This window comes from Palaemon carinicauda, chromosome 1 (genome assembly GCF_036898095.1).
Source record: "Palaemon carinicauda isolate YSFRI2023 chromosome 1, ASM3689809v2, whole genome shotgun sequence".
In the NCBI taxonomy this organism is placed as follows: Eukaryota; Metazoa; Arthropoda; class Malacostraca; order Decapoda; family Palaemonidae; genus Palaemon; species Palaemon carinicauda.
In genome coordinates this window covers 78,244,289-78,271,704 of record NC_090725.1, presented here as the reverse complement: position 1 = coordinate 78,271,704, position 27,416 = coordinate 78,244,289, and the positions used below count along the sequence as shown (strand labels likewise).

Sequence of the window (27,416 nt, the reverse complement as noted above, 5' to 3'; positions counted from 1 at the left end):
AAAATCGTCTGAAATTACATATAAAAATCAGGCTACATATTAGTGTAATGAGGTCGATGTTACTGTATGGACATGAGTCACGGTATGACAATGAAATATATACAGTATATATATATATATATATATATATATATATATATATATATATATATATATATATATATATATATATATATATATATATATATATATACACTGTATATACAGTATATCTATTCTTATATTGCATTAGTTATATAGTGAACTTATCTTAGAATAGGCTGTATTAAGTTTATAGTACTATTTATCATATCTTTTTATATTTTCTTATTTTAATACAGACCAGTCAGTCCTCAGTTCCCTCTCTCCCCCCCCCCCCCCCCCCCCCATCGGCCGCCTCAGTTACAATTTCTGTTTTTGCCCTTGAACTATTGCTGCTATATTTCCACGTATATGAATTAACATTGTCAAATCATTATCCATATGTACATGCGTCTACAGACACACACTTTTAACTTTTGCCATATTCGCTCTTTGTTGGGTAAGTATGAAAAATGGACTGAGTGGATCATTGATTGAACTCTGGATGGATGCAAAAAAAAAAAAAAAATTACTACTGTAAATACAGTATGTTCAGACTGGCTTAATAGAAATGATGACTAGGCTGATTATGCTATTTTATTGTGAAGATGGTGAGAGGTTAAGAAGTGATGGGATGTTTGGTCGAGTTGCACACATGTTTTTTCTCAGTCCCACACATATTTCTTTCGAGTTGTTTTGTGTTTCTGGGTACATCGTGATGCAAGCTTTAGCTTTAGTGGTAGCTCCTTATGCTTCGTCTATTTTTGTCACGTGTCTTTGTGTTTATCCTTAAGTTATTCCTCCTGCTGAACAGGGGAAACCCACTTTGCCTCAGATTACAAAGTATAAGGTATTAGACTGTTTGGATGGAAGCTTCTCTAGAGTCACTGTGGGGTACCCAAGACAACCGACTGTTTGGATGGAAGCTTCTCTAGAGTCACTGTGGGGTACCCAAGACAACCGACTGTTTGGATGGAAGCTTCTCTAGAGTCACTGTGGGGTACCCAAGACAACCGACTGTTTGGATGGAAGCTTCTCTAGAGTCACTGTGGGGTACCCAAGACAACCGACTGTTTGGACGGAAGCTTCTCTAGAGTCACTGTGGGGTACCCAAGACAACCGACTGTTTGGATGGAGGCTTCTCTAGAGTCACTGTGGGGTACCCAAGACAACCGACTGTTTGGATGGAAGCTTCTCTAGAGTCACTGTGGGGTACCCAAGACAACCGACTGTTTGGATGGAAGCTTCTCTAGAGTCACTGTGGGGTACCCAAGACAACCGACTGTTTGGATGAAGCTTCTCTAGAGTCACTGTGGGGTACCCAAGACAACCGACTGTTTGGACGGAAGCTTCTCTAGAGTCACTGTGGGGTACCCAAGACAACCGACTGTTTGGATGGAAGCTTCTCTAGAGTCACTGTGGGGTACCCAAGACAACCCTGCGTGACATTGTCTAGTCAAAAGAGAAACTGTTTTCATATGCCCAATAAGTCCAAATAAAACGAGCGAGTACACTACCCGTTTTTGTTTGGAATTTGGATAATACAGTCAATGAAAATGTTACTCAGCTGTGCAATAAGAATATTTTACAAATCTATTAATAATATTCTGTGGTGAGGAAGACAAATTTTGAATGCATTCTATTTAATCGCCTCACATAAACCAAGTGATACTAGCCATCCTCCGCCTAGCGGAGAAGAAGAGATGGCACTTGTCAGCAGTCCACCTTCAAGGGTTCCGCAATGTGACAGCGGACGCTCTATCCAGGACCAAACCGATAGAGTCAGAGTGATCCCTAGACGCAAGATCATTCTCCTTCATCTTACGCAAAGTCCCAGGACTACAAATAGACCTCTTCGCAACGAGCGACAACAAGAAGCTACCCTGGTACGTAGCCCCGTACGAGGATCCTCTAGCGGAAGCAATGGATGCAATGTCCATAGATTGGAACAGATGGTCCAAGATCTACCTATTCCTTAATCGAAAATCTGGCTTATAAACTATATGTTCGTCTTTTGCAATGACTTGCATTAAGATAGCAGGTTATACATGTACTGTGCTTGCGTAGTGTAGTGTTGTACAGTATTGTATCTGGAAAGGCTGAAGAAATTAGTATTTCTACATTTAATTTGCTTTACAGTGAATTATGGCCTTTGAATATCGAATTCCATTGTGTGTATGCAAACGAAAATGTTATGTTATTTAGTTTATAAAAAATGTAATTTCATAGAAATACATATAAGTAGTGTAGAGGGACAGAGTACGCATTACTTTGCTTCTCTTGGTTCCATTTCATTAGGTGCGATTATTTTTTAAATGTGCCCTATATTGGCATACAAACTGTATGGTTTAGTGTTGTTTTTTAATGACAAATGTATTTTAACATTAATTCCCGTTTATTAATGTACATTATGCGTTTACATTAACATTGTGACAAAAAAAACAAATTGCATATGTTCAGTATTGGAAAAATAACATCAAAGAGAAAATCGAGAATGGACTTACTCAAATCGCATATTCTTCTTCTTCTTCTTCTCTCTCTCTCTCTCTCTCTCTCTCTCTCTCTCTCCTCCTCTCTCTCTCTCTCTCTCCTCAAGATATTGACTAGGGTTCGGGTGTTTTTATATCTTCATGGAAATCTCTCTCTCTCTCTCTCTCTCTCTCTCTCTCTCTCTCTCTCTCTCTCTCTCTCTCTCTCTCCTTCTTCTTCTTCTTTTTTTTTTTTTTTTTTGCAGGTGAGTGGAGTCAAAAAAGGTAATTTTCGGACCATAGCATAAACTTAATTAATCAACTTGATGTCGTCTGAAATGAGAGATAAACCAATAACTGGTTAAAGTTGTGAAGTAACCGGTCCTGAACAGAAAATAATCGATTAATAATCGGTTATTCTTAACAGGTTTTGAGCCCTGGTGTATGTGTAATATATAGATATTACTTGTTTAAAACACATGACTTACAGGTCAATGTGGAAGTAAGAGAAGTGTGAGAAATGCCATAGTCATATCATAAGCAGGATGCGAATGCCAAACATCAGCAATGTAACATTTTTAATGAAGAGTAAACACAACCAAGCCCGTGAGAAAGAGTTGTCTATGAGAACGGAACAAGTACCTTCCGGTATTAATGTTGTGTTTACTATAAATCCTTAAGTGCTGAGATAACTAAATAAACGTTAACGTGAATATGGATATTTGTAGCAGTTCATTTTGAGATGTCATACGGAATGGTCATCCGACCAAACCATCTATACTCTTGTGATGGAGATGTTAATACTGTTTTTAAAGAATACACTATTCTAAAGTTAACTTACTTAGACTTTACTTGAAGATGTAACATACCAAATCTAATTTATAACACATTGAAGATGACATTTGAAGAGAACCCAAATGTGTGTTAACAACAGTAGCACACCAATATATGTGTGTGGTTCGTGTATGTTGACATACCCATAGGGATTTGATAACGAAAGACTAGAAATTACATACGCAACTTCATGTTAAATGTGAGGCTGATGTTAACTGAGGAATTTTTTTCCATCCTTTACGATATTGACGCTTTTCTAAAGCTATTTTTCCTAAGTGTTACGTTCAACTATTGTATACAACGTATAGCCTATTATGCAAAATCTACTCAAAAAGTATACCAAAAAACAACAGAACATTAACAGTAAATAAGAAGGATAGTCAGCATACATAAAATATAACTATATTTAAGATTTAACATAAGTATTTAAAGCATTATACAAGATCCACCGAATACTCACACCACCCCAAAACTGAAATAATAATACCAATTCCCTAATATCGCAAGAGGGTCTGCCCCTCTCTTTTATTCTTCTCCTGTACTTCTCTTTCTCCCTATTTCCCTAATCGTTCCCATCCCGAGTACCTGCCTTTGAACTATAAACTGGATTGTATCCAGGGGTACTCTTCCTTTCCCCATATTCCCCACTTCCCTATTCTTATTATTATTATTATACATAAGTTGGACTAAAACTCTATATCTCTGTCTATTCAGCAAACCCCCCCCCCCCCCACAACTCATGAAACCATCAAGAAAATGATTTTTGAAAGCCATACCATTAAATATCTATTCACAGAAAAATACGATAGTAACACAGTTGTCCAATACATAAATGATGGCTCAATAGTTGTAAAAGAATCTAAAAATTGAAATATCCATAAAGATGTATTAAAAAAACGAGGAAAAGAGGGAAGGAAACCAAGAGGGTCGCTAAGCAGCCAGTAAGAAACTTGTGCTCTTGGGGGTAAAGTAAGATTGGAACCATTCGGGTTTTCAATTCCGCAGAGATTAAGATGGGATTTGTGAAGTGAATTGAAGTCTGTTGTTTGTCCGTTCGTGAAAAAGAAAATAATTGATTGTGTCTGTCTGTTGGAAGACAACTGAAGACGATGATAAATATTACGCTCTCTCTCTCTCTCTCTCTCTCTCTCTCTCTCTCTCTCTCTCTCTCTCTCTCTCTCTCTCTCTCTCTCTCTCTCTCTTTGAAATTGAAAATATCAGATGTGCTTGCTGATAAAAGTAGGGAAGTTAAGAAAATTATAGGGAACTTGAACAAAGTTTCTTGCAGAGTAAACGCATCCGAAGAAGTAATTGCTAGCATTCAATTTAAACAAGTCATTATTATTATTATTATTATTATTATTATTATTATTATTATTATTATTATTATTATAGTCACCATTGTTATAATGATGATAATGATTATCTTTATCTTCATTATTATTATAGCTTTTATTATTTTTATTTGTTATCATTATTATTATCAAAAGTCGTTCATCACTTTTAATTGTACACAGATTATTGCAACCATTGATGTCACTTGATATCTAAAAAAATGGTAACGGTAGCTGATCAATTCCTTCTCCTGACCTCTATTTGCAAAGGATTTCTTCAATTTAGAGTCCCTATGTAGGAAAGGACTGATGGGACTGGACACCCTCATATCATCATCATCATCATCATTTCAGCCTTCAAAAGTCCTTTGTTGGATGTAGGCCTTCCCCAGGTTTCTCCACAGACTTCTATCGCAAGCTATTCTGTGCCACTGTTGCTTATGTTGGTCTAAGTCATCTCGCCAGCGGGTTTTTTGTCTTCCTCGGTTTCTTGTGTATCCTTGGGGTGTCCAGAAGGTTGTTCGTGATGTTCATCGGCTGTCTGTCCTCCTGGCAATGTGCCCTGCCCAGTTCCATTTGAGCTTGCTAATGGTTTCAAGGATATCCATTACTTTAGTTTTTTGACGTATCCATTTAGCTGTTTTTCTATCCTTCCATGTTAGATTTAGCATAATTCTCTCATGTGCTCTCTGCATTGTTCGTAATTTAAGGGAAAGCTTTTTTGTTAGATTCCAAGTTTCGGCCCCATAGGTGACAGTGGGGAGGATACACTGATCATAGACTTTCCTTTTTAAGATGATAGGAATATAAGAATGTCTAAAAGATATAGACAGGGAAGAATATTACTTCTATTATTGTTATCTTTTTTATTATTATCAGAAGTCAACTGTAACCCAGATAGAAAATCGGGACGCTACAAGAAACACATAATAAAAGAATGAACTATTTATTAAATAATAATGTATTACCTAAAACTCTTTGTAACTGCTAAAATGCAAGTCATTTGATGATATCATTGATATAGCTTCATCTTTGGCGAACCATTTTCTAGTAAGTTTTATATATACAGATCGTATGCTTAATTAAGGTTCTTAGCAAGTGGTAAGAATTTCATGAATAGTGATATTTAAATTTTATAGATAAATTTCCAAATTTGATTAAACAAAATTTCATACCTATCAATGTATCAAGGGATAAAGGGATACAACACGTGCACGCACACACACAAATAGTCTCTCTCTCTCTCTCTCTCTCTCTCTCTCTCTCTCTCTCTCTCTCTCTCTCTCTCTCTCTCTCTCTCTCTCTATATATATATATATATATATATATATATATATTATAATTTATATATATAGATTATAATATATACATATGCATATATATATATATATATATGTAATATACACACATATACACAGTATATGTACAAAAACAACAGATCAGCCGTTTCGATTCCACTGTAGGACAAACACCTCACACATGTCTTTATTCCTATTTAATGTTAGGACAGTTTCCATTACCATACTGGCCAGTGCAGATTGCTGATGGTGGGAGATTTTTGTCTGATCGCTCACAGCAAACCAACCGAGTGTGAGTGGCCCTGACTAGTAGAGCTTGGCTAATCAAAGCTTTTCACCAAGTTAAGGGATCTCAATTTAGGAAGGGGCATACTGTATTTATATATATATATATATATATATATATATATATATATATATATATATATATATATACTGTGTATACAGTATATATATATATACATACATATATATATATATATATATATATATATATATATATATATATATATATATGTATATGTATATATATATATGTATATATATATAAATATTAAGAAACTATAGTGTGGAGTAAATGTTTTATTCATGTATTACATTTGTGTATTTAAGAAGTGTATATCCAGCACATAAGGTGAGAATTTGTATATAAATTGCGTAAGACTTACGTCGTTCATTGCATTGTATGGTTCATTCAAGTCAGTATATGTAAATTTACGTTATTTTCAAGAATTAACTATTTATTCCACGTATTTCGCCTCGAAGTCTTACATAATCTTGATTAAGTATGCAGTAAGAACCATACAAGGTATGGACGAGGGCTTATGTAATTTTTTTATGGTATTGCATCATGTTTGTGAGAGATTATGCAAATGTTATATTTGCCACGTGTTTAGAAGGTTCTTGAAAACCCCAGAGTTAGCTTTCTCTTTTTTTTATTATTAAGAGAACGGGGATGGGCGGATCTGCTGAGGGAAGGTTACCTTGCAAGCAAGGTTCGTTCCCCTGAAATCGTATCTAGATGGTCACTCTGGCACCGTTAGAGACAGCAAGTTTCTAAACCTCCTTACCCAGAAGAATCTAGAATAACTAAGTCAATATATATGTGCCCCTAGGAATGCATAGGGCAGGAGGGATCCAGCCTGTCCTGTGAAAGAGTCAAAATTCATCCTCTCTCCCAAGAGCCTCGATTGTGTCCTCTCTAAAGTGTATAGTCTTATATACCACATATACTTTAAGGGAATTTATAATATATTATGTTTTTGTACGTGCTGGTATCATATAAATCTTTGTAACTGGTCCAGTGAGATTTTTGTAAAAACGTGAAGTGTATACTGTATGTAATGCTATCTGGTCGAAACTTTCGTACGAGCTAGAAACACGTAAGTTTATCAGTTACTTTTTTTTTTAATTTCAATAAAAGTTTAATTAGTAGAGTATTAAAGGTTATCTATTTTCATTAATGATCAAGAATAAATATTTGTGCAAAATTTAATTTCCAGTGAAACAAGTGATTATATGATTTTCAGAGTGCAATATTTTTTTTTGGTCTTAATCTAAGGTTTTGTTCAGATTTAATATTTCGAGTCATGTGATTGTATAATTTTCATTTTTATTTTTTTCCTCTCATAGTCCAAGTTTTTGTTAAAATTTAATATTTTGAGTGATTTATTTTTTTATTTAAATTCTTTCAAAGTGTTGTAATTTTTTGTAAAATATATTTATTCTTGTAAAGTGTGTATTATTTCAATCACCAGCTTCTCTTTTAGAAAAGTCTCTTGTATCCATGTTTAAGAATTGAAGTAGGAGGTTGTTTTTGAATAGTTCTTAATAATAATTATCCAGTTTGTTTTGAGTGTATGTAAGAGACATTTGGATATTTAGTGTTTTTATATATTGCCGTCTGAGAGTTATATAATTCCCTCAGACCTGGGGTATTAATTTTTTTTTCATGTGTAACAGATTTATAAAAACGCAAATAGGTGAATATGGAACTTGGGAGGTTGTGTAACTTGCCAGCCGTAATATATATATATATATATATATATATATATATATATGTGTGTGTATATATATATATATTGTTACGGGCCACTGGTTCGAGTCCGGCCTTGCTTAAGGGACTCAAGGGCCATAACAAACAAATAATAATGGTAAAGGTCGCCAGTCAGCAATGATACAAGGAATACTGACAAAATTATGTATTTACAATAACAATTAAATAAAAAAATAATAAAAGAAAGGGGAGCACAACAGGTAACTATTTTAATTTAAGCCACGAGGAGCTTCGGGTGGAGTTTGGTTGACCGTGGATGAAACTCCAGCACAGCCATCAACGTTCCCTGGAAAGGGGAAATAAATTGAATTATTATCAGCACACTTACTTCTACCGGCTTGGAACACGATGAAGTCGTGTGGTTAAGACTTTTAAGCAAATTAAATGACAATGCCAAGCTTAGGGATTTAAACGTTACACATGGGAATCAACACTGTCACAGGGTGAATTAATTAAAACTAGGACTAAACGGCACACGTGGTCTGGGTATAAGGGATAGGATACAAGGTTCAGTGGGTAGGATTTCTTTAGAGGATAAGGAAAAATGGGGTGTGATAATGAAGGGATGGCAGGTTGGGTAAGGATATTGAGAATCTCAAAATCAGACACCTTACCTTTAGTAAAAATGACTCTGGTTTCTTTCCCCTGTGGAAAGATGTAGACAGAGGTCCTGCCTCCCTGATGTCTTGAGGGTGAAGAGAGATGATGTTTCCCTCAAGGAGGTTGAGTGAAGAAGGAACAGATGTTCTCCTTATGGATGCTGACTTACGAAGGAAGATCCCCAGTTTTCCCTGGGTAGATCAACCCCACTTGACCCCCAATTGGGGGGGGGGGGTAGGGGGGATTGGCCTGACCGCTGTCCTATTGGTCAGGCTTGATCTCGTGTCCCCACATCCTTCACAGCTCGCTTCCCTTGTCCTGGGACCTCGATGTTCTCACGTGACTTGTAGAAGGTAGCTGAAATTGAGATCTCAGGGGGAGTAGACTGGTATAGGATGGTGGGAGGGGGGTGAGACTCTGGGTAGGGTCCCAAAACTCGTGGCATTTCGACCCATGCTGGCGGGGTCTTTTGTTATTGGAAAAAAGGTGGCGTAATGACCGCCATTACTAACAGCCCCCCATTTTAGCAGAGATTTTGTCCTAAAACAGGACAAGAACTCTGCAAGCAAGGTCTGAAGCCACTAGCCTTAATGATTCCTCCCTCAGTGAGTCTCACCACGATAATGGATAAATATCTAAGCTGCAACTAGGGTCATCATTTTACGGTATTTTGACTGTAAATTAACTTTAAGTGCCACATAGAAATAAGTATGCTGGCTGTGAGGCAGCAACTGAAAAAATTAAAAAAATGCAAAATTGAAAATTTAAATGTAAAAAAAATGGTTAAAGTTAAGTGACCTAGTGCAGTGGTAGGCATAAAATTAAAGAAAACTGGCATATATGCAAAAAAAAAAAAAGGATAAAATAAATACATGAAAATAAATTCAATGCAAATAATGATGCCAAGATGGCTCCTCAAGTTTATCTACCTGGGGAGACACCAAGGCCAATAAATATTTTTTCATACAAACTAAATTTACCTACTTACTATGACTACAGGCTATGGTTATGGCACTGTGCCCTGAGCACTAATGCCTGGAGAGGACATCTGCTATTTTATTATCTGTGCCTCTTATGTGCTCGACCTTCCAATTGTAGTCTTGGAGGTCCATGCACCACCTCATGAGTCTCTTATTCTTATTTCGGAACTGCGTCAAGTAAGTCAGAGGGTTATGGTCCGTGAGGACTGTGAGTGGGAACTCATGGTCAGCATGATATGATTCGAAATGCTTCAGTGACAAGACCATGCCTAAGAGCTCCTTCTCAATAGTACTGTACCTAGTTTGAGCAGGGTTCAGTTTCTTTGAGAAGTATGCAATAGGGTGTCGGACTTGATCTTCCTCTTGCAGGAGGACAGCTCCCACCCCTATGTCACTGGCATTCACAGCGAGAGCGAAAGGTTTAGTGTAATCTGGTGCACGGAGCACGGGACGGCTCATTAAAATGCCTTTTAGGTGGTCATAGGCCGCCCGGCATTCATCCGTACAGCAGAACAGCTTTTTTCCTTTGAACAAGTCTGTGATGGGAGCGGCTACCTGAGAAAAGTTGGGCACAAACCTCCGGAAGTACTGTACCATCCCCAGGAATCGTTGGGCTTCCTTCTTAGTCCTAGGGTAGGGCATCTCTTGTATTGCACGGATATTTGCATCTTTGGGCATTATTTTGCCCCTTCCTACTTGGTGGCCCAGGTAGGTAATCTCAGTCCCGCCAAACGTGCATTTTTTGAGGTTGATGACCAAATTTGCCTTTTGGAGGGCCCTCAGCACCTTCCCTAGGGTTTGGAGGTGTTCTTCCCAGGCCTTGGAGAAAATGACGATGTCATCTAGGTAGACCACACAGTTGGAAATTCCCGCTAGTACCTTGTTCATGAGTCTCTGGAAGCAGCTGGGTGCGTTCCTAAGACCAAAAGGCATTACTCGACACTGGTAAAGTCCATCTCGGGTTATGAATGCGGTCAGTGGCCGCGACTCCTCTGCCAGTGGTACCTGCCAGTAGCCCTTTTCTAGGTCAATCTTACTTAGATAAGGTGATTCACCTAAGCTCTCCAAGCAATCCTCGATGCGAGGGAGTGGGTAGGACTCAGGTTTTGTCACCGCATTCAATTTGCGGAAATCTATACATAGCCTATCCCCCCCTCCCTCTTTTGGCACTAGGACCACCAGTGATGCCCATGGACTTTCACTTTCCTCAATGAGACCTAAGCTGAGCTGCAATTTTATCTGTTCCGACACCCTTTCAGCCCGTTGGGGGTTTAACCGATAATAATTCTGGCGGATCGGACACGTTCCTGGGACCAAGTCAATCTTGTGTTCTAGTAGTTGGGTGTGACCCAGTGTGTCTCGCACTACCTGTGGGTGCTGTAGCAGGAGGTTCTTGACAATATCCCTCTTAACAGTGTCCAACACAGGGGTGACCAGCTTAAAGTTGGCCAGGACCTCGGAGTTGCTCTCGGGTGAGTGGACCTGGGTAACAGTACCCACCACATTGGCCCTTTGTTGATAGGGCTTAAGCAGGTTGATATGGAGCCACTTGGCTCGCCTTATGCCACAATCCACTAGGTAATTTAATTTACCCTTCTTCCCAAGAATCTTGTGAGGGCCCGTAAATTTTGTGCTTAACGGTCTCTGTTCCCCTGGGCGGAGAACCAGAACTTGGTCTCCCACCTCAAAACTTCGATCCTGGGCTTTACGATCTACGTGACCTTTTGTGATGCCCTGTACCTTCGCCTCGGAAGCCTTGGCAATTTCCCAGGCAGTTCGTATCTTAGCCTGTATATCTGGCAGCTCTTCCACCCAGGAGGCCTTGGAGGAGTCCTCCCAAGCTTCATAGAGTATGTCAAGTGGCCCACGTGTGGAGTGAGCGTACAACAACTCAAAAGGGCTGTATCCTGTGGTTTCTGAGCGTGCTTGGCGGAGGGCGAACAGAGCGTAAGGCAAGTTCTCCTCCCAATCCGAAGAGCCAGCCTCCCCGAACTTCGTCAAGACTGTTTTTAGTGTTTGGTGGGAGCGCTCCACGAGTCCTTGGCTCTCTGGGTGATATGCCGTAGAGGTCTGGTGGTGGACACCATGGTACTCCATTGCTGCCTTAAACTCTCTTGCCATGAAGTGAGAGCCCTTATCCGACTGGACTGTGGCTGGGAACCCAAACCTACAAAAAAATTGTGTCAGGCCCCTGACAGCATGACTGGCATTGGCGCACCTGGTCGGTACAGCTTCGAGGTAGCGAGTGAACCGATCAATCATGGTTAATAAGAAACGATTTCCACGCTTACTACGGGGCAGGGGACCCACATAATCCACTAGTACATCATGGAAGGGGATACCTGCAGATGGAATGGGTTGGAGAGGAGCCCGCGGCACCACCTGGTTTGGGTTACCGGCAACTTGGCACAGATGGCAGGAAGCTACGTAAGCCTTAACACTCTTCTGCAATCCCGGCCAGAAGAAATGAGGCTGGATCAGGTGGGTAGTGCGTTTCACACCAAAGTGTCCTCCCAATCCCTCATGAGCCATACGTAGCACCACCAAGCGGAGATTACGGGGAACAACTACTTGCCGGCAAAGGGCTTCTGCAGGATCGTGATGGCCTCGGGTGACTCTGAAGAGCACCCCTTCCTTCAGCAGGAAATTCTCCTTTGAGAGGTTAGTCATCTCTGCTTCGTCTGAGTAAGCAGCTTCCCTGTAGGTTTTCAGCGTCTCGTCCAACAACTGAGATTTGATAAGCTCCGTCCGACTCCCAAGGTCCTCTGGGGAAATGGACGCTTCTCCCTCAGACTCCCCCGAGACCCCTGGGCTAGTATTTGGGTTAGCTTCATTCCCTGTGGTGGTGAGCAGCACCGCTCCTTCCGAATAGGTTTCCGGGGTACGAGGCTCAGACTCATTGCTATAGGAGGAGGGCTCTCGCGCCACCTCACTTAGCCAAGGTACTTCTCCAAGGTCAATGTCAGCTAGCCATTTGTCTTCTTCAGGAGGGGCATTCTCAGTCTCGGGCTCCGGCTCAACTGCTTTCATGCACCTGAGGGGCACACGCTGTATGCCTCTTAGGAGGTCTTGTCCCAAGAGCAAGTCATAGCCCTCATGTCCGAGATCGCTCACTACCCCTAGCCTGCACCTTTTGCTGAGCTGGGGCGTGGTCACTCTCAACTCCACAGTAGGAAGATCCTTAGTGACTCCTTCGATCCAACGGACTGTCATGCGATTGTCCTGCTGAACTTTGGCACCGATAGGCAACTGGTGCCATAAGATTAGTGAAACGTCTGCACCTGTATCCTGTAATGCTCTGACCGACTGCGGAGAGCCGTCTCCTTCAGGCAGAGCTACTGTGATCTCCCCAACAGCGGGCTGTCTTTTGGGAGCTTCACGGATAGAGATTGAGAGGGCAGCTGGAGAAGAGGCTGAGGATTTGCTGGGACATAGTGAGTAGTTCTTTGTGTGTCCGTAGCACTTACATACCTCGCAGTATGCACTGGCATAGTTCGGCTTCGCCACCTTAACCTTGGGCTTATTCATCTGCTTCGTGGACTCAGTTGACTGACCGGATAGCTTCAGCCGACAGTTGGCTTCCAAGTGGTTAGATCTCCCGCAATGGCCACACTTGGTAGGGGAGATCGGATTTTGCCGGGGCTTAGACTTACCCGATGGGACTGAGCTGGGGGGCCCCGAGTTGAATCGGACTAGCTCGTACTCATCAGCATACTCGCAGCATGCTCTAAACGTGGCTGGATTTTTCTCAGATATGTAAATTGAGAGCGCCGGTGGGGCGTTCCTGTGGAAGTCCTCAATTTTGAAGAGCTCTAGGAGGTTGTCGTAAGAAGTGCACTTTGCAGCCTCGACCCAAAGGGTATTGAGCCTATCCTTCTGAAAACCCCAATCAGACCAAGATGTCGTGGGGGACTTGGTGAGCCTACGCCACTGACGGCGCCAATTTTCAGGACTTAGTTTATAGGCCTCAATCAAGGCCTTCCTGACGGCCTCAAAATTACCCTGTTTATCGGCAGGGAGCGCAGCATGCGCATTCTTCCCTTTCCCCGCCATATGCTTTGACAGTAGTAGGGCCTTCATATCCTCCGCTACGGCACACGTCTTAAACACGGACTCCACCTCATTTAGCCACCTCACAGGATCCTTGTCGTCCCACTGAGGAATGAGTGTGTGGACAGGCATGGAGGGGAAGCTTTGGCCATTTTGAGTGCCGTTGGGGTGAGGGCTGTTTAGCCGTGCTAGCTGGATATCCTGTTCCCGCATCTTCAATTCATGCTCTCGCTCTCTCTCCTTCTCAAACTCTTCCTGCTCGGCTTTCCTCCGGGCATTGACCTCATTCACAAGCTCCCGCACATAGCCTTGCAATGCCTCTCCTTCGTAACCTTGTCGCTCTGCAAGGGCCACAAAGTCCTGAATTTCCGCAGCAGTCATTTTGCTAATTTTATGGGTGGACCTCTATGCTAGACAAAACAAGCTGGAATCACAACTATACAGTAGGTGACCCTCTAGGCTAGTCAGGAAAAAAAATGGAATCTCCACGATGTGTGACCCTCCTATGCTAGTCTTAAGGAAAAAAAATGGAATCTCCACGATGTGTGACCCTTCTATGCTAGTCTTAAGGAAAAAAAATGGAATCTCCACGATGTGTGACCCTTCTATGCTAGTCTTAAGGAAAAAAAAATGGAATCTCCACGATGTGTGACCCTCCTATGCTAGTCTTAAGGAAAAAAAAATGGAATCTCCACGATGTGTGACCCTCCTATGCTAGTCTTAAGGAAAAAAAAATGGAATCTCCACGATGTGTGACCCTCCTATGCTAGTCTTAAGGAAAAAAAAATGGAATCTCCACGATGTGTGACCCTCCTATGCTAGTCTTAAGGAAAAAAAATGGAATCTCCACGATGTGTGACCCTCCTATGCTAGTCTTAAGGAAAAAAAAATGGAATCTCCACGATGTGTGACCCTCCTATGCTAGTCTTAAGGAAAAAAAAAATGGAATCTCCACGATGTGTGACCCTTCTATGCTAGTCTTAAGGAAAAAAAATGGAATCTCCACGATGTGTGACCCTTCTATGCTAGTCTTAAGGAAAAAAAATGGAATCTCCACGATGTGTGACCCTTCTATGCTAGTCTTAAGGAAAAAAAATGGAATCTCCACGATGTGTGACCCTTCTATGCTAGTCTTAAGGAAAAAAAATGGAATCTCCACGATGTGTGACCCTTCTATGCTAGTCTTAAGGAAAAAAAATGGAATCTCCACGATGTGTGACCCTTCTATGCTAGTCTTAAGGAAAAAAAATGGAATCTCCACGATGTGTGACCCTCCTATGCTAGTCTTAAGGAAAAAAAATGGAATCTCCACGATGTGTGACCCTTCTATGCTAGTCTTAAGGAAAAAAAATGGAATCTCCACGATGTGTGACCCTCCTATGCTAGTCTTAAGGAAAAAAAAATGGAATCTCCACGATGTGTGACCCTTCTATGCTAGTCTTAAGGAAAAAAAATGGAATCTCCACGATGTGTGACCCTTCTATGCTAGTCTTAAGGAAAAAAAATGGAATCTCCACGATGTGTGACCCTCCTATGCTAGTCTTAAGGAAAAAAAAATGGAATCTCCACGATGTGTGACCCTCCTATGCTAGTCTTAAGGAAAAAAAAATGGAATCTCCACGATGTGTGACCCTCCTATGCTAGTCTTAAGGAAAAAAAATGGAATCTCCACGATGTGTGACCCTCCTATGCTAGTCTTAAGGAAAAAAAATGGAATCTCCACGATGTGTGACCCTCCTATGCTAGTCTTAAGGAAAAAAAATGGAATCTCCACGATGTGTGACCCTCCTATGCTAGTCTTAAGGAAAAAAAATGGAATCTCCACGATGTGTGACCCTCCTATGCTAGTCTTAAGGAAAAAAAATGGAATCTCCACGATGTGTGACCCTCCTATGCTAGTCTTAAGGAAAAAAAATGGAATCTCCACGATGTGTGACCCTCCTATGCTAGTCTTAAGGAAAAAAAAATGGAATCTCCACGATGTGTGACCCTCCTATGCTAGTCTTAAGGAAAAAAAAATGGAATCTCCACGATGTGTGACCCTCCTATGCTAGTCTTAAGGAAAAAAAATGGAATCTCCACGATGTGTGACCCTTCTATGCTAGTCTTAAGGAAAAAAAATGGAATCTCCACGATGTGTGACCCTTCTATGCTAGTCTTAAGGAAAAAAAATGGAATCTCCACGATGTGTGACCCTTCTATGCTAGTCTTAAGGAAAAAAAATGGAATCTCCACGATGTGTGACCCTTCTATGCTAGTCTTAAGGAAAAAAAATGGAATCTCCACGATGTGTGACCCTCCTATGCTAGTCTTAAGGAAAAAAAATGGAATCTCCACGATGTGTGACCCTCCTATGCTAGTCTTAAGGAAAAAAAAAATGGAATCTCCACGATGTGTGACCCTCCTATGCTAGTCTTAAGGAAAAAAAAAATGGAATCTCCACGATGTGTGACCCTCCTATGCTAGTCTTAAGGAAAAAAAATGGAATCTCCACGATGTGTGACCCTCCTATGCTAGTCTTAAGGAAAAAAAAAATGGATTGGTAAAAATGTGTGGGTGCGTTCTTGCAACACCACCACTTGCAACTCTGTGACTGTAAAGCAAGTTTGTATTTATACTTAAAGTATAACAAATTAAAATAAAACAGACAATGTCACTGAGATTGCTTAATGCTTCGTTAAAACATCAGCCCCTTTACATACTTTCCCTTTAGAAGAAAAATGAATTTAATAAATTACACTCCCAAATATTTTATCTTAATGATCCTATACCCTGACTGAAAAAAATTTAAATTAAATGTGACACCATAAGTACTTTATCTTTAGGTTAGCCCTATTACACAGTCTAACGAAAATTATCCCCTTCAAAAAAATGTACATAAAGATAATATTCCACGCGAAAGTAATAAAAAGAAATTACATACCCTTACTTGTCAAAAGGAAAATTTGAAAAAATGAATGCCACGTGCGCTTACCGTTACCAACACGGGAATTAAGCCTCACTGGAATTTAACACGTGGTTTAGTGTACCACGGATTCTCCAAAATTTTCGTAAATTTCACTTCACTTAGTTTTTTAAAAACACAAAATAACACATTCACTTAATGCACAATATATATAATAAATGAAAATTTTAACCACTTTGATAATAAACACTCAGAAAAAAACAGAACACAAATTCATCTCACGCGGTTGGCTATCCCGCTACACAATAGGACTAGACTTCTCCCACGTGGGTTTAAAAACAAAAAGGTTCGCGGCGCGAACACACACACTAATAAACACAAAACTTTAACAATGAGAATAGAAGGCTTTTGCTGTGTTCTTCCACGGTTCCAACTCCAGTGATAATATAATTTACTTGAAATGAAATTGAGGTTCGTCAAGTCGCTAAAGACAGAAAAAGGGGGAATTTGACTTTGATAAAATTAATTTTAAATTACTGTCTTAGCGAATCCTGGCATTTGGTCGCCAATATGTTACGGGCCACTGGTTCGAGTCCGGCCTTGCTTAAGGGACTCAAGGGCCATAACAAACAAATAATAATGGTAAAGGTCGCCAGTCAGCAATGATACAAGGAATACTGACAAAATTATGTATTTACAATAACAATTAAATAAAAAAATAATAAAAGAAAGGGGAGCACAACAGGTAACTATTTTAATTTAAGCCACGAGGAGCTTCGGGTGGAGTTTGGTTGACCGTGGATGAAACTCCAGCACAGCAATCAACGTTCCCTGGAAAGGGGAAATAAATTGAATTATTATCAGCACACTTACTTCTACCGGCTTGGAACACGATGAAGTCGTGTGGTTAAGACTTTTAAGCAAATTAAATGACAATGCCAAGCTTAGGGATTTAAACGTTACACATGGGAATCAACACTGTCACAGGGTGAATTAATTAAAACTAGGACTAAACGGCACACGTGGTCTGGGTATAAGGGATAGGATACAAGGTTCAGTGGGTAGGATTTCTTTAGAGGATAAGGAAAAATGGGGTGTGATAATGAAGGGATGGCAGGTTGGGTAAGGATATTGAGAATCTCAAAATCAGACACCTTACCTTTAGTAAAAATGACTCTGGTTTCTTTCCCTTGTGGAAAGATGTAGACAGAGGTCCTGCCTCCCTGATGTCTTGAGGGTGAAGAGAGATGATGTTTCCCTCAAGGAGGTTGAGTGAAGAAGGAACAGATGTTCTCCTTATGGATGCTGACTTACGAAGGAAGATCCCCAGTTTTCCCTGGGTAGATCAACCCCACTTGACCCCCAATTGGGGGGGGGGTAGGGGGGATTGGCCTGACCGCTGTCCTATTGGTCAGGCTTGATCTCGTGTCCCCACATCCTTCACAGCTCGCTTCCCTTGTCCTGGGACCTCGATGTTCTCACGTGACTTGTAGAAGGTAGCTGAAATTGAGATCTCAGGGGGAGTAGACTGGTATAGGATGGTGGGAGGGGGGTGAGACTCTGGGTAGGGTCCCAAAACTCGTGGCATTTCGACCCATGCTGGCGGGGTCTTTTGTTATTGGAAAAAAGGTGGCGTAATGACCGCCATTACTAACAATATATATATATATATTTATATATTGGTGCCCAGACCCTAGGGATCGAGCGAGTCTTTTTTAGATATTGGTGATAACAGGTTCCTGTTTTGATTAAAGGTTTGAACAGTATAGTGTTGATAGGACTCTGTGTATTGTTAAGATATATATTTGGGAGAGGTATAAGATTTTTTTTTATAAGTACAAGATGGCACAGTTCAATATCCAAGGGTTTTTGAAAAGCCCAAATGTTCAGGAATTGTCAGAAGCTAATGTAACTAAAGCTCAGTGGCTCTATTTTAATGACAAGTGGTGACCATGTAACAAGTGGGAGGATTAAAGCCCAAATCAAGTGTCTAGCTTTGGAAGTATTGATAAACTTGGGGAAATGTGCCAGGAATTCCTGTGTCCAGCTGTACCTTGGAAAAAATAAACCCCCTCTACAAAGAGTACTTTAGGGTTTCTTGGTTAAGTTTTGGGGCTAATTTTATCTACAATTTCAATAAATCAATTCATTCAAAAGCTGATTGGGTCTAGGAGTCATTGTATAGATGAGCTCTGACATAATGTGCCATTGTCTGCCACAGTCGTTAGCTTGAGCTCCTTTACTTGAAGGAGCACTTAAGCAGATGCACTGTTTTATGACATTTACTGGCCTTATTCATAAGGTTATCGAGCAGGCAAATAAAGACAGCTCGATAACCTCTATGGATGTTCAGGAAAAAGACCTATTTCCTTTATCCTATTTTCTTCATTTTTTCTTATTTCTTTCCCATTCATATACGTTAAATTCATCATTGCTGTTCTTAAGTCGTTCTTATGAAAAACTATAAGCAATAGGTGTTGATCTTCTTATGTTTGCTAGTGGATAGCAACAGTAATTATTATCATTGTCTCAATACAAGCTACAGTCCTAGTTGGAAAAGGATAATACTACAACCCTAAAGTGACAATGGGGAAAGCAGCCTAGTGAAGAAAAGATGTGGAAAAGTAAAGAACCAAGTATATAAGTATAAATATAACAAATTGATAAAGATAAGAAAAAAATGGATAAGTAACAGACAATCCTACTCAACCTAAAAGTACTTGCACCAAGTTTGGACGTTATGAAGGTCCACCAATTCAACTGACATAAGGAACATCATCAAATGAAATGAATTCCTTCTTGAACATTGCGTAATATTCAGCATTACTGAATAAAAGGCAAAACTTAGAATTAACCTCATATCTATAGTCCATTTCTTTTAGCGATGCATATTTGCACCGACTCGCAGCGGTGCCCTTTTAGCTCGGAAAAGTTTCCAGATCGCTGATTGGTTGGACGAGATAATTCCAACCAATCAGCGATCACGAAACTTTTCCGAGCTAAAAGGGCACCGCTGCGAGTCGGTGCAAATATGCATCGCTAAAAGAAATGGACTATAGATATGAAGTTAATTCTAAGTTTTGCCTTTTATTCAGTAATGCTGAATATTACGCAATGTTCAAGAGGGAATTCATTTCATGGGATGATGTTCCTTATGCCAGTTGAATTGGTGGACCTTCATAACGTTCAAACTTGGGCTATTTTTCCCTATTGGAGCCCCTGGGCTTATAGCATCTTGCTTTTCCAATTAGGGTTGTAGCTTGGATAGTAATAATAATCATAATAATAAGCGGTGGATGTTATAGTCCGGGAAATCCGGACTGTCAGTATCATGGATAATCTTGAGCTGATTGAACGACAGTGGCAGTGAATGATATTGAGATCATGGATAAAGAGTCAAATGAAACGCGTGTTCATTCTCCCCCATATATGTAATGTAGAGAAGATCGCTGTACAGTTATAAGAGTTATTTTGTTTTATATCTGGTGGGTATCTTTCTTTTTGTGGTCCAAATACAGTGCCTTTAGTAAAGATTTTTCGCTTTCAAATAGTTATCAGTTTGTTTTTGTGCAGAAACAAATCACAAATTTTTATTAAAGTAAGAACACTTCCTCTCTCAAATATCCCACAAGTTCAAAGATCCAAAGTGTGTGTCTTGCTGCCTCCTGCCAGTAGTTGTAATTACCTCGTTAGATATTAAACAATAATCCTAAATTCGCTTTATCATACTTTATGTAAAGGACAAAGTTTTGTATAGTTAGGAAAAATACAAATTATTTTAAATATTTGCGATGTTTCATCTTGAGAGGAAATGTTAATAGCATTTATAGTTTTTATAAAATAATGAATTCAACATTTAAATGATTCATTTGAAATGCACCAAAACTTACCGATAAGTGAACACTTCATTCGAGAATTTAAAGCAATTAGACAGGATGTTTATCAGTGTATCATAAATCTATCATAAATTTGTTATTATTATTATTATTATTATTATTATTAATGATATTATTATTATTTTTATTATTATTATTATTATTATCATTATTATTATTATAATTATTATTGTTATTAATAGTATCGAAATAATAATAATGATTATTATTATTATTATCATTATTATTATAATTATTATCATCATCATTAGTATTATTATTATTATTATTATTATTATTATTATTAAAATTATTATTATTATTATTATTATTATTATTATTATTATTAAAATTATTATTATTATTTTTATTATTATTATCATATTATCATATTTATTATCATAAATCTATCATAAATTTATCATAAATCCAGACAACTATTTTGCCAATAACACTCGAGGCAAATGAAAGAAGAGAGAAAATGCCATGTCTCCAGACGTACTCGAGCAACGGGGGATGAAAACTCTTGAACATTATGAGAGTTGGTGATAAGTGGGAAGAACGAATGCCAACCTCAGAGACCCTACACTTTAGAAACTAATCTTGGACAATTGGGATTCCACTTGGCCTTTGATGAAGTTAAAAAATGTATTATCTGAAGATTTTCTAGAAAGTAACCATAGCAAATAGATTACCCTCTCTCTCTCTCTCTCTCTCTCTCTCTCTCTCCCTCTCTCTCTCTCTCTCTCTCTCTCTCTCTCTCCTTGAGCAGGTGGCGGACAACTTTCCTGTTGCCTAAAGCAAATATCTATCCAAAATAATCGAATTTCTAAACACTAAGAATTCTTGAAGGATTCTCGATGGTTAATTGTGGATATTTTTATTACTTAAGAAAATATAGAAATAGTGTCCATGCTAAATTTGATAAAATGGAAATTCAGATGATTATTATATAAACATTTAAACATTTTAGCATATATATGTATATATATATATATATATATATATATTTGTGTGTGTATCCATATATATGCATATATATATATATATATATATATATATATATATATATATATATATATATATATATTTGTGTGTATGCATATATATGCATATATATATATATATATATATATATATATATATATATATATATATATATATATATATATATATATATATATATATATTTGTGTGTGTATGGATATATATGCATATATATATATATATATATATATATATATATATATATATATATATATATATATATATATATATATATATATGCATATATATATATATATATATATATATATTATGTATATATATGCATATATATTTATATATATATATATATATGAATATATATGCATATATATACATAATATATATATATATATATATATATATATATATATATATATGTGGTGTGTGTGTGTGTGTGTGTGGGTGGGTGGGTGTGTGTGTATGTGTGTGTATGTTACTGTTAAATCTTTAATTCGGTAATGCCTGAAATAACTAGCGATTTCATGGAATAGCCAAATTAAATTTTACAGTTTAACTGATTTTTCATGAAATCCTACACGTTGATTGGGAAGAGTATATAAACTCTTCACTAATAATGGCATTCGTACCTCCTTGATCTCTGGCAACAAGTGGAGGTCATAACTCTCGTCCAGTCTTCCAGTTATCCAGAAGTCTTAGTTTCAGTCCTGTTGTGTGTCTTCCCTTGTACAATAATTATTCAGTGTCGTTCTTATACTGCTTTTATTTGCTCAATATATTTCATTTTAAAAATGCAAGATATTAGTACAAAGTTCTTCGCAAAAGTGTAGGAGTTATCGGTTGCTGAGAACAGTGATTTAATGGCTAGAAGTAAATACGAAAGTCTTGTTACTCAAGTAAAGAGTGTAAGACGTTTGGAAAAAGGATGTCTTCAGATATTTGGTTAGTAAAACAATACGATGTGCAAAGAATCGGTAAGTTAATTTTTCGTATAAGCAGCAACGAGGATGCCATTACATATTATGTGACAAAGGATGAATTCTGTGACATTCTGTACAGCACGCATTGTAGTAATAGACATGAAAAACAAACGTTACAAAAATATAACACAACAGTATTCATTTTTTATTACAGCATTGTGAAACATGTCAGAAAAGAGTGGTATTAAAAAAGGAAAACCTGTTAAACAAATGGTATTTAGGCTATATAACAGCCGGTGCCCCGAGTCTAGAGTAGTAGTAGCATAACTGCAGCCAGTACCGCTCTGGCATGTCATGGGGTGGCCATTTGTGTCCTACCGCAATCATGTCAGCTTTGGGCGATGTTGAATAGTTATCCGCTTCGTCAGGTGTAGAGGCGTTGATGGAGGTCTTAAAGGTGGTGAAGAGGCTGTCCATAAGGGCGTCGACTTTGGTCATGAGGTCCTTCATGGGCAAAATATCGACACCGGTGATGACAGCACATGCAGATTCGGGTAGGCTCCGTACCCAAAGGGCAGGAAGTAGATTCACTTCATGAGGAGAGCCATCTGCGGCAGATTGCAGGCGAGCGGTACTGGTCATTTCCTTGAGGGTGAGCGAAGCCTTTTGGGCCCCCCAACTGTTGTCGACAGAGCTTAGAAAGTTTGACTATGCGGGCGGCTGGCATGGCGAGTACTGCTCCAGGAGGTATTTTTTTTAGGGTGTCATACGCCATTAGGGTGTTCCCTTGCTCGCAAAGCCAATCTGAGATTTCCGGGAAGGTGCCCTCAGGGATCGCCGCGAAAACATAATCTGCTTTACTGCTTGACTTGGTTGCGCCCTTCATGCAAAACTGGACTTCATCACGCTGGAACCAGGCGAGCAAAGAGCAGTAGTTTCATTGGGGCAGTGTGTGCCAATGAGCCATGTTCTGTGGACGGCATCTTAAAACAGCAGTGAGGTGGCAGGTGGGAGGGAGCGGACCCTCCCTTGGTCACCAATGTGCGAACCCTCAGTTAGTTTGTAACTGAGAGGCAAGTTGACTACAACTATCTTTATTTCAACAGACAGCGGGCTTATATACAAGACTTTCAGTGGAAGAAGGTCACAAAAATTCAAACACATCAATTCATGGAATGACAGGCTGAAACTGATTCTTTTAACAGTGAGGTATAAGCGAGATATATACTATAAAAAAGAAAATACGGTTACAGTGTACGAGTTTGTGTATGAAACGTGCAGTACAACATTAATGTCTGATCACTTATAGAATATTCAATAATGCAGAATATTTCAATCAAATAAGTTTGTGGTAGAAACTTCCTTATTTATTCTGATGCAATTGGATTCCCTGAAAATGTTGGTTTAGCAGACAAAATCCTATTTCCAGGTAATTCAAACACACACACACACACACACACACACACACACATATATATATATATATATATATATATATATATATATATATATATATATATATATGTGTGTGTATATATATGTATATATATATATATATATATATATATATATATATATATATATATATATATATATATATATATATATATATATATATGTATGTATGTATGTATGTATGTATATATATATATATATATGTATGTATGTATGTATATATATATATATATATATGTATATATGTATATATATATACACATATATATATAGATATATAGATAGATAGATAGACAGATAGCTAGATAGATAAATATATAAGGTAACAAATTTCTTTTGCTGGGATTTAGACTTCAAGGATCCGGAATCAACCCTTGATCAGATCTGAAAGAAACATGGTCCCATCACTCCTGTGAGCTATGGATCGGTTGGTGAGTCTCATAGCTAAATTGTTTATTACTTAGGCTATAGTTTCTTTATTTCTTAGAATGAGTTCGTCCATCATCTGTTCAGATCTGGAATAATGGCATGATGCTATCAACCTCACCCCTAAGGACTTTCTGAGAAGTCAATAGGCTGGACTCTTCTGGTAAGACCTTCCTTAAAAAGCTATATGGTTTTATATATATATATATATATATATATATATATATATATATATATATATATATATATATATATAATTGTATATATACACATATATATACGTATATATATAGACATACATATATATATACACATATATATACATATATATATACGTATATATATATATATATATATATATATATACAGTATATACACACACACACACACACACACACATATATATATATATATATATATATATATATATATATATATATATATATATATATATATATATATATATATATACCTGTGTATTTGTATATATATCCATATGAGTAAATAGAACCCAGTGAAGAAAAGAATCTTACTTCAGCATACGTAAAAAGAACCTGAGATTTTCATCTACCATAAAAATGTAACTAGTCCAGCAGCCCAGCCCATGAATCCAGAAGTGTTTGGTACTAGAAGGATTTTTTGGTATATTTGGGAAGATTGTAGCACACTGAGCCCAATTCCACCTGTTGTCGGAACGTCAACTTTGAGGAAAATGTTTTAGTATAAAACCAAGATGGCCACTAAAATGACTGTGTAAAAGTGTAATTTTAATATCTTTTGACATAATCAAGCTAGAGAGATAAATTAAGGGTTTATACCCAGGTTTTCAAACATGAGAAACACAATGGAAGTGTCAAAAATGCTTAGGGAGTTGTCAAGCAAATGTAATCCACGAACGACACATTGCCATTGTAATTAGGCAAAACATTTGATAGAATATTTTTTAAACCATTATTTTAGTATACATTAAAGATATTTAATTTTTTTTTTACATTCTTATACCAGAACTTTGCTTAGATATCCGTAATAACAATTAGCATTTCTATTTTCACATGATTGGAAGCATGTCAAAGCTGAATATGTGATATGGACTGTTTGTTTGCCCCTTGCAAATTCCCAAGTAAATGGCAAGTAGAGCTTCAAGACCATTATTGATTATAGCAAAGAAAAAGTTGAAGGTCTACATCTTGATATTTAATCAAAGCTTGCAACTGAACCACCACCAGAGCTTTCCTGTCATGCTTTCTGTGCGACATCGTACACTTCAAAGGAGCACGGGGGATGGGAGGTCCCCAAAATTGGAAAACTTATAAGTATGGATATGATCCACCCATGCGGCAGTGGTGTTCGCAGATGCTTATATTGAAATTCAAGCAGCATTGTTTTTATGCAATGAAGATGGTCTCCCCATTGATCATCGTCACCCTAACAGATGGAACAAAGTATGAAAATGTGAGACTGATAGCTGTCGCTCAAACAACATCTCCTTGATATAGGTGAGGGTTGTGGGGTTGCATAGGCACAAGATGTATTTCCTCACCTTGCTGGCTTTTTTTTTATTTACCAGCTGCAGATACATGATATCATGTGCGATGCTACAACAGATGCAGGAAACTGCTTGTCAAGCCAACTGATTGTGTACCACTCATATCAGATCCAGCTTTACTAAAGGTTGCTGTTGAAATTATTTTAAACTTGGAGCAAACTTGGGCTCTATCTGAATTGTACAATCTTCATCAAGGTCTCCATGGGCAAATTGCTGCTAAACGGATGTAGTGAAATTTATCATATTATTTTGATGAAAATAAAAATGTCATTCTTTGTCAGAAGATTGTGCAAATATAATAGGTTTCTGTAAGTATGTTTTAAAGTGTATGAAGCTAATTGCTGAGAATAAATATTCTGAAGCGGAAAATCATGTTGATTGGCTTGTACAAAAGATGAGATCAGAGGTTAGAGCAATAGGAAAGTCCAGGAATTAATATTAGGATTTTACCAAGTTCACTTATGCAAATGCCTGAACAAGTACCAGTGATACCCAGCTAAATCTAGTTACTAGTTTGTTGTGTGACGGAAACCAAGACAAGGTTTCTTGATCATTATCTTAATGTATACAACAGCATATTGGGTCATCTTATAATCAGACAATGTTAGGTCTAGCTTTAAAGCTACACCATAAGTTTGGAAGTGCCAAAATTGTACAGCTTCTGCACGAGTTTGGTCTGGTTGCAAGCTACAATGAAGTATTATGATTCTGTAAATGTGCAAAATATATGTCTGATCATGGAAGATCATTCCTCTGATTTTATCAACATTATTGATATGAAGGATGCGGATGACACCATTGAAGTTGCTGATGCTCTGAGCATTGGTGAAAAAATGAACCCGGACTTCATGAAAACCCTGCCTGATAGGGTTAACAGCTACAATGCAGGAAGAGCAAAGACCATGGAAACAATGAAACGAGGACTCATACCCGGTATAAAGATGATTTATGAAATGGAAATTCTGTTTAGTGGGCTGTTACTGGTTAACCATAACTGGAATATTAGTCTTGCATCTGTCTTCGAGTATGAACTTTGTAGAATGCCTTCTTCCATTATTAACGAATTTGGTCTCCTGCGTAAAGGGAATAAAGCTAGTCTTTTGAAAAAATTAGCAGTTTTGTCAATTGATACTTGTTCTCCAGATAAGGTAATTGTTGATACCAGTCAGCTGCTGTAACACATTGTTTGGCCCTTCAGAGGCACCGTCTTCACCATAACAGCAAACTTGTGAACTAGACTTCAGGCATGTAAAAGAATACCAACAAAGATGATTTTATACCACTATGGCATTTTATCAGCTTAGGATCATGAACGAACAAGCTTTTCTGGGACTGCTGAAGTTAGTAGTTACAATATCACACTGACATCTCTACTAAACTGAGAAGTAATTATGAAGAACTAAACTAAAAAAAAAAAAAAAATTTTTCCCATCTACTTTGCACTTGCATATTGGGCAAGAATATTCTGATGATTGGACATGAGAGACACCTCAACCATGCTAAAGTAGATGTCACAATGGCCAGCTACATGCTCCAAGCTGTACGAGTAGGACATGCATCCTAAATAATGACACAGAGGTCTTTGTTTTCCTGGTATTCTGGGT

The 27,416-nt window shown here is 38.2% G+C and overlaps 1 protein-coding gene across 1 annotated transcript; it reads right to left on the bottom strand.

Annotated features, from left to right (window-relative positions):
• Positions 1–1,209: 1,209 nt before the first annotated feature.
• LOC137648069 (uncharacterized) lies at positions 1,210–13,683 on the bottom strand. Its single transcript, XM_068381027.1, has 5 exons — positions 13,098–13,683; positions 12,165–12,698; positions 10,810–11,972; positions 9,998–10,449; positions 1,210–1,447 (listed from the first exon to the last, which is right to left on the bottom strand). Exons 1-5 carry the CDS (start codon positions 13,681–13,683, stop codon positions 1,210–1,212), a joined length of 2,973 nt encoding a protein of 990 aa, XP_068237128.1.
• Between the last annotated feature and the right edge of the window lie 13,733 nt (positions 13,684–27,416).

Coding starts and splice junctions, on each gene's coding strand:
- LOC137648069 (XM_068381027.1), bottom strand. CDS start 13,683: ATGGCGGGGAAAGGGAAGAATGCGCATGCTGCGCTCCCTGCCGATAAA. Junction 11,973..12,164: donor TCTCCGCTTGGTGGTGCTAC/GTATGGCTCATG, acceptor TTCCATCTGCAG/GTATCCCCTTCCATGATGTA. Junction 1,448..9,997: donor GGGGTGGGAGCTGTCCTCCT/GCAAGAGGAAGA, acceptor CCATCCAAACAG/TCGGTTGTCTTGGGTACCCC.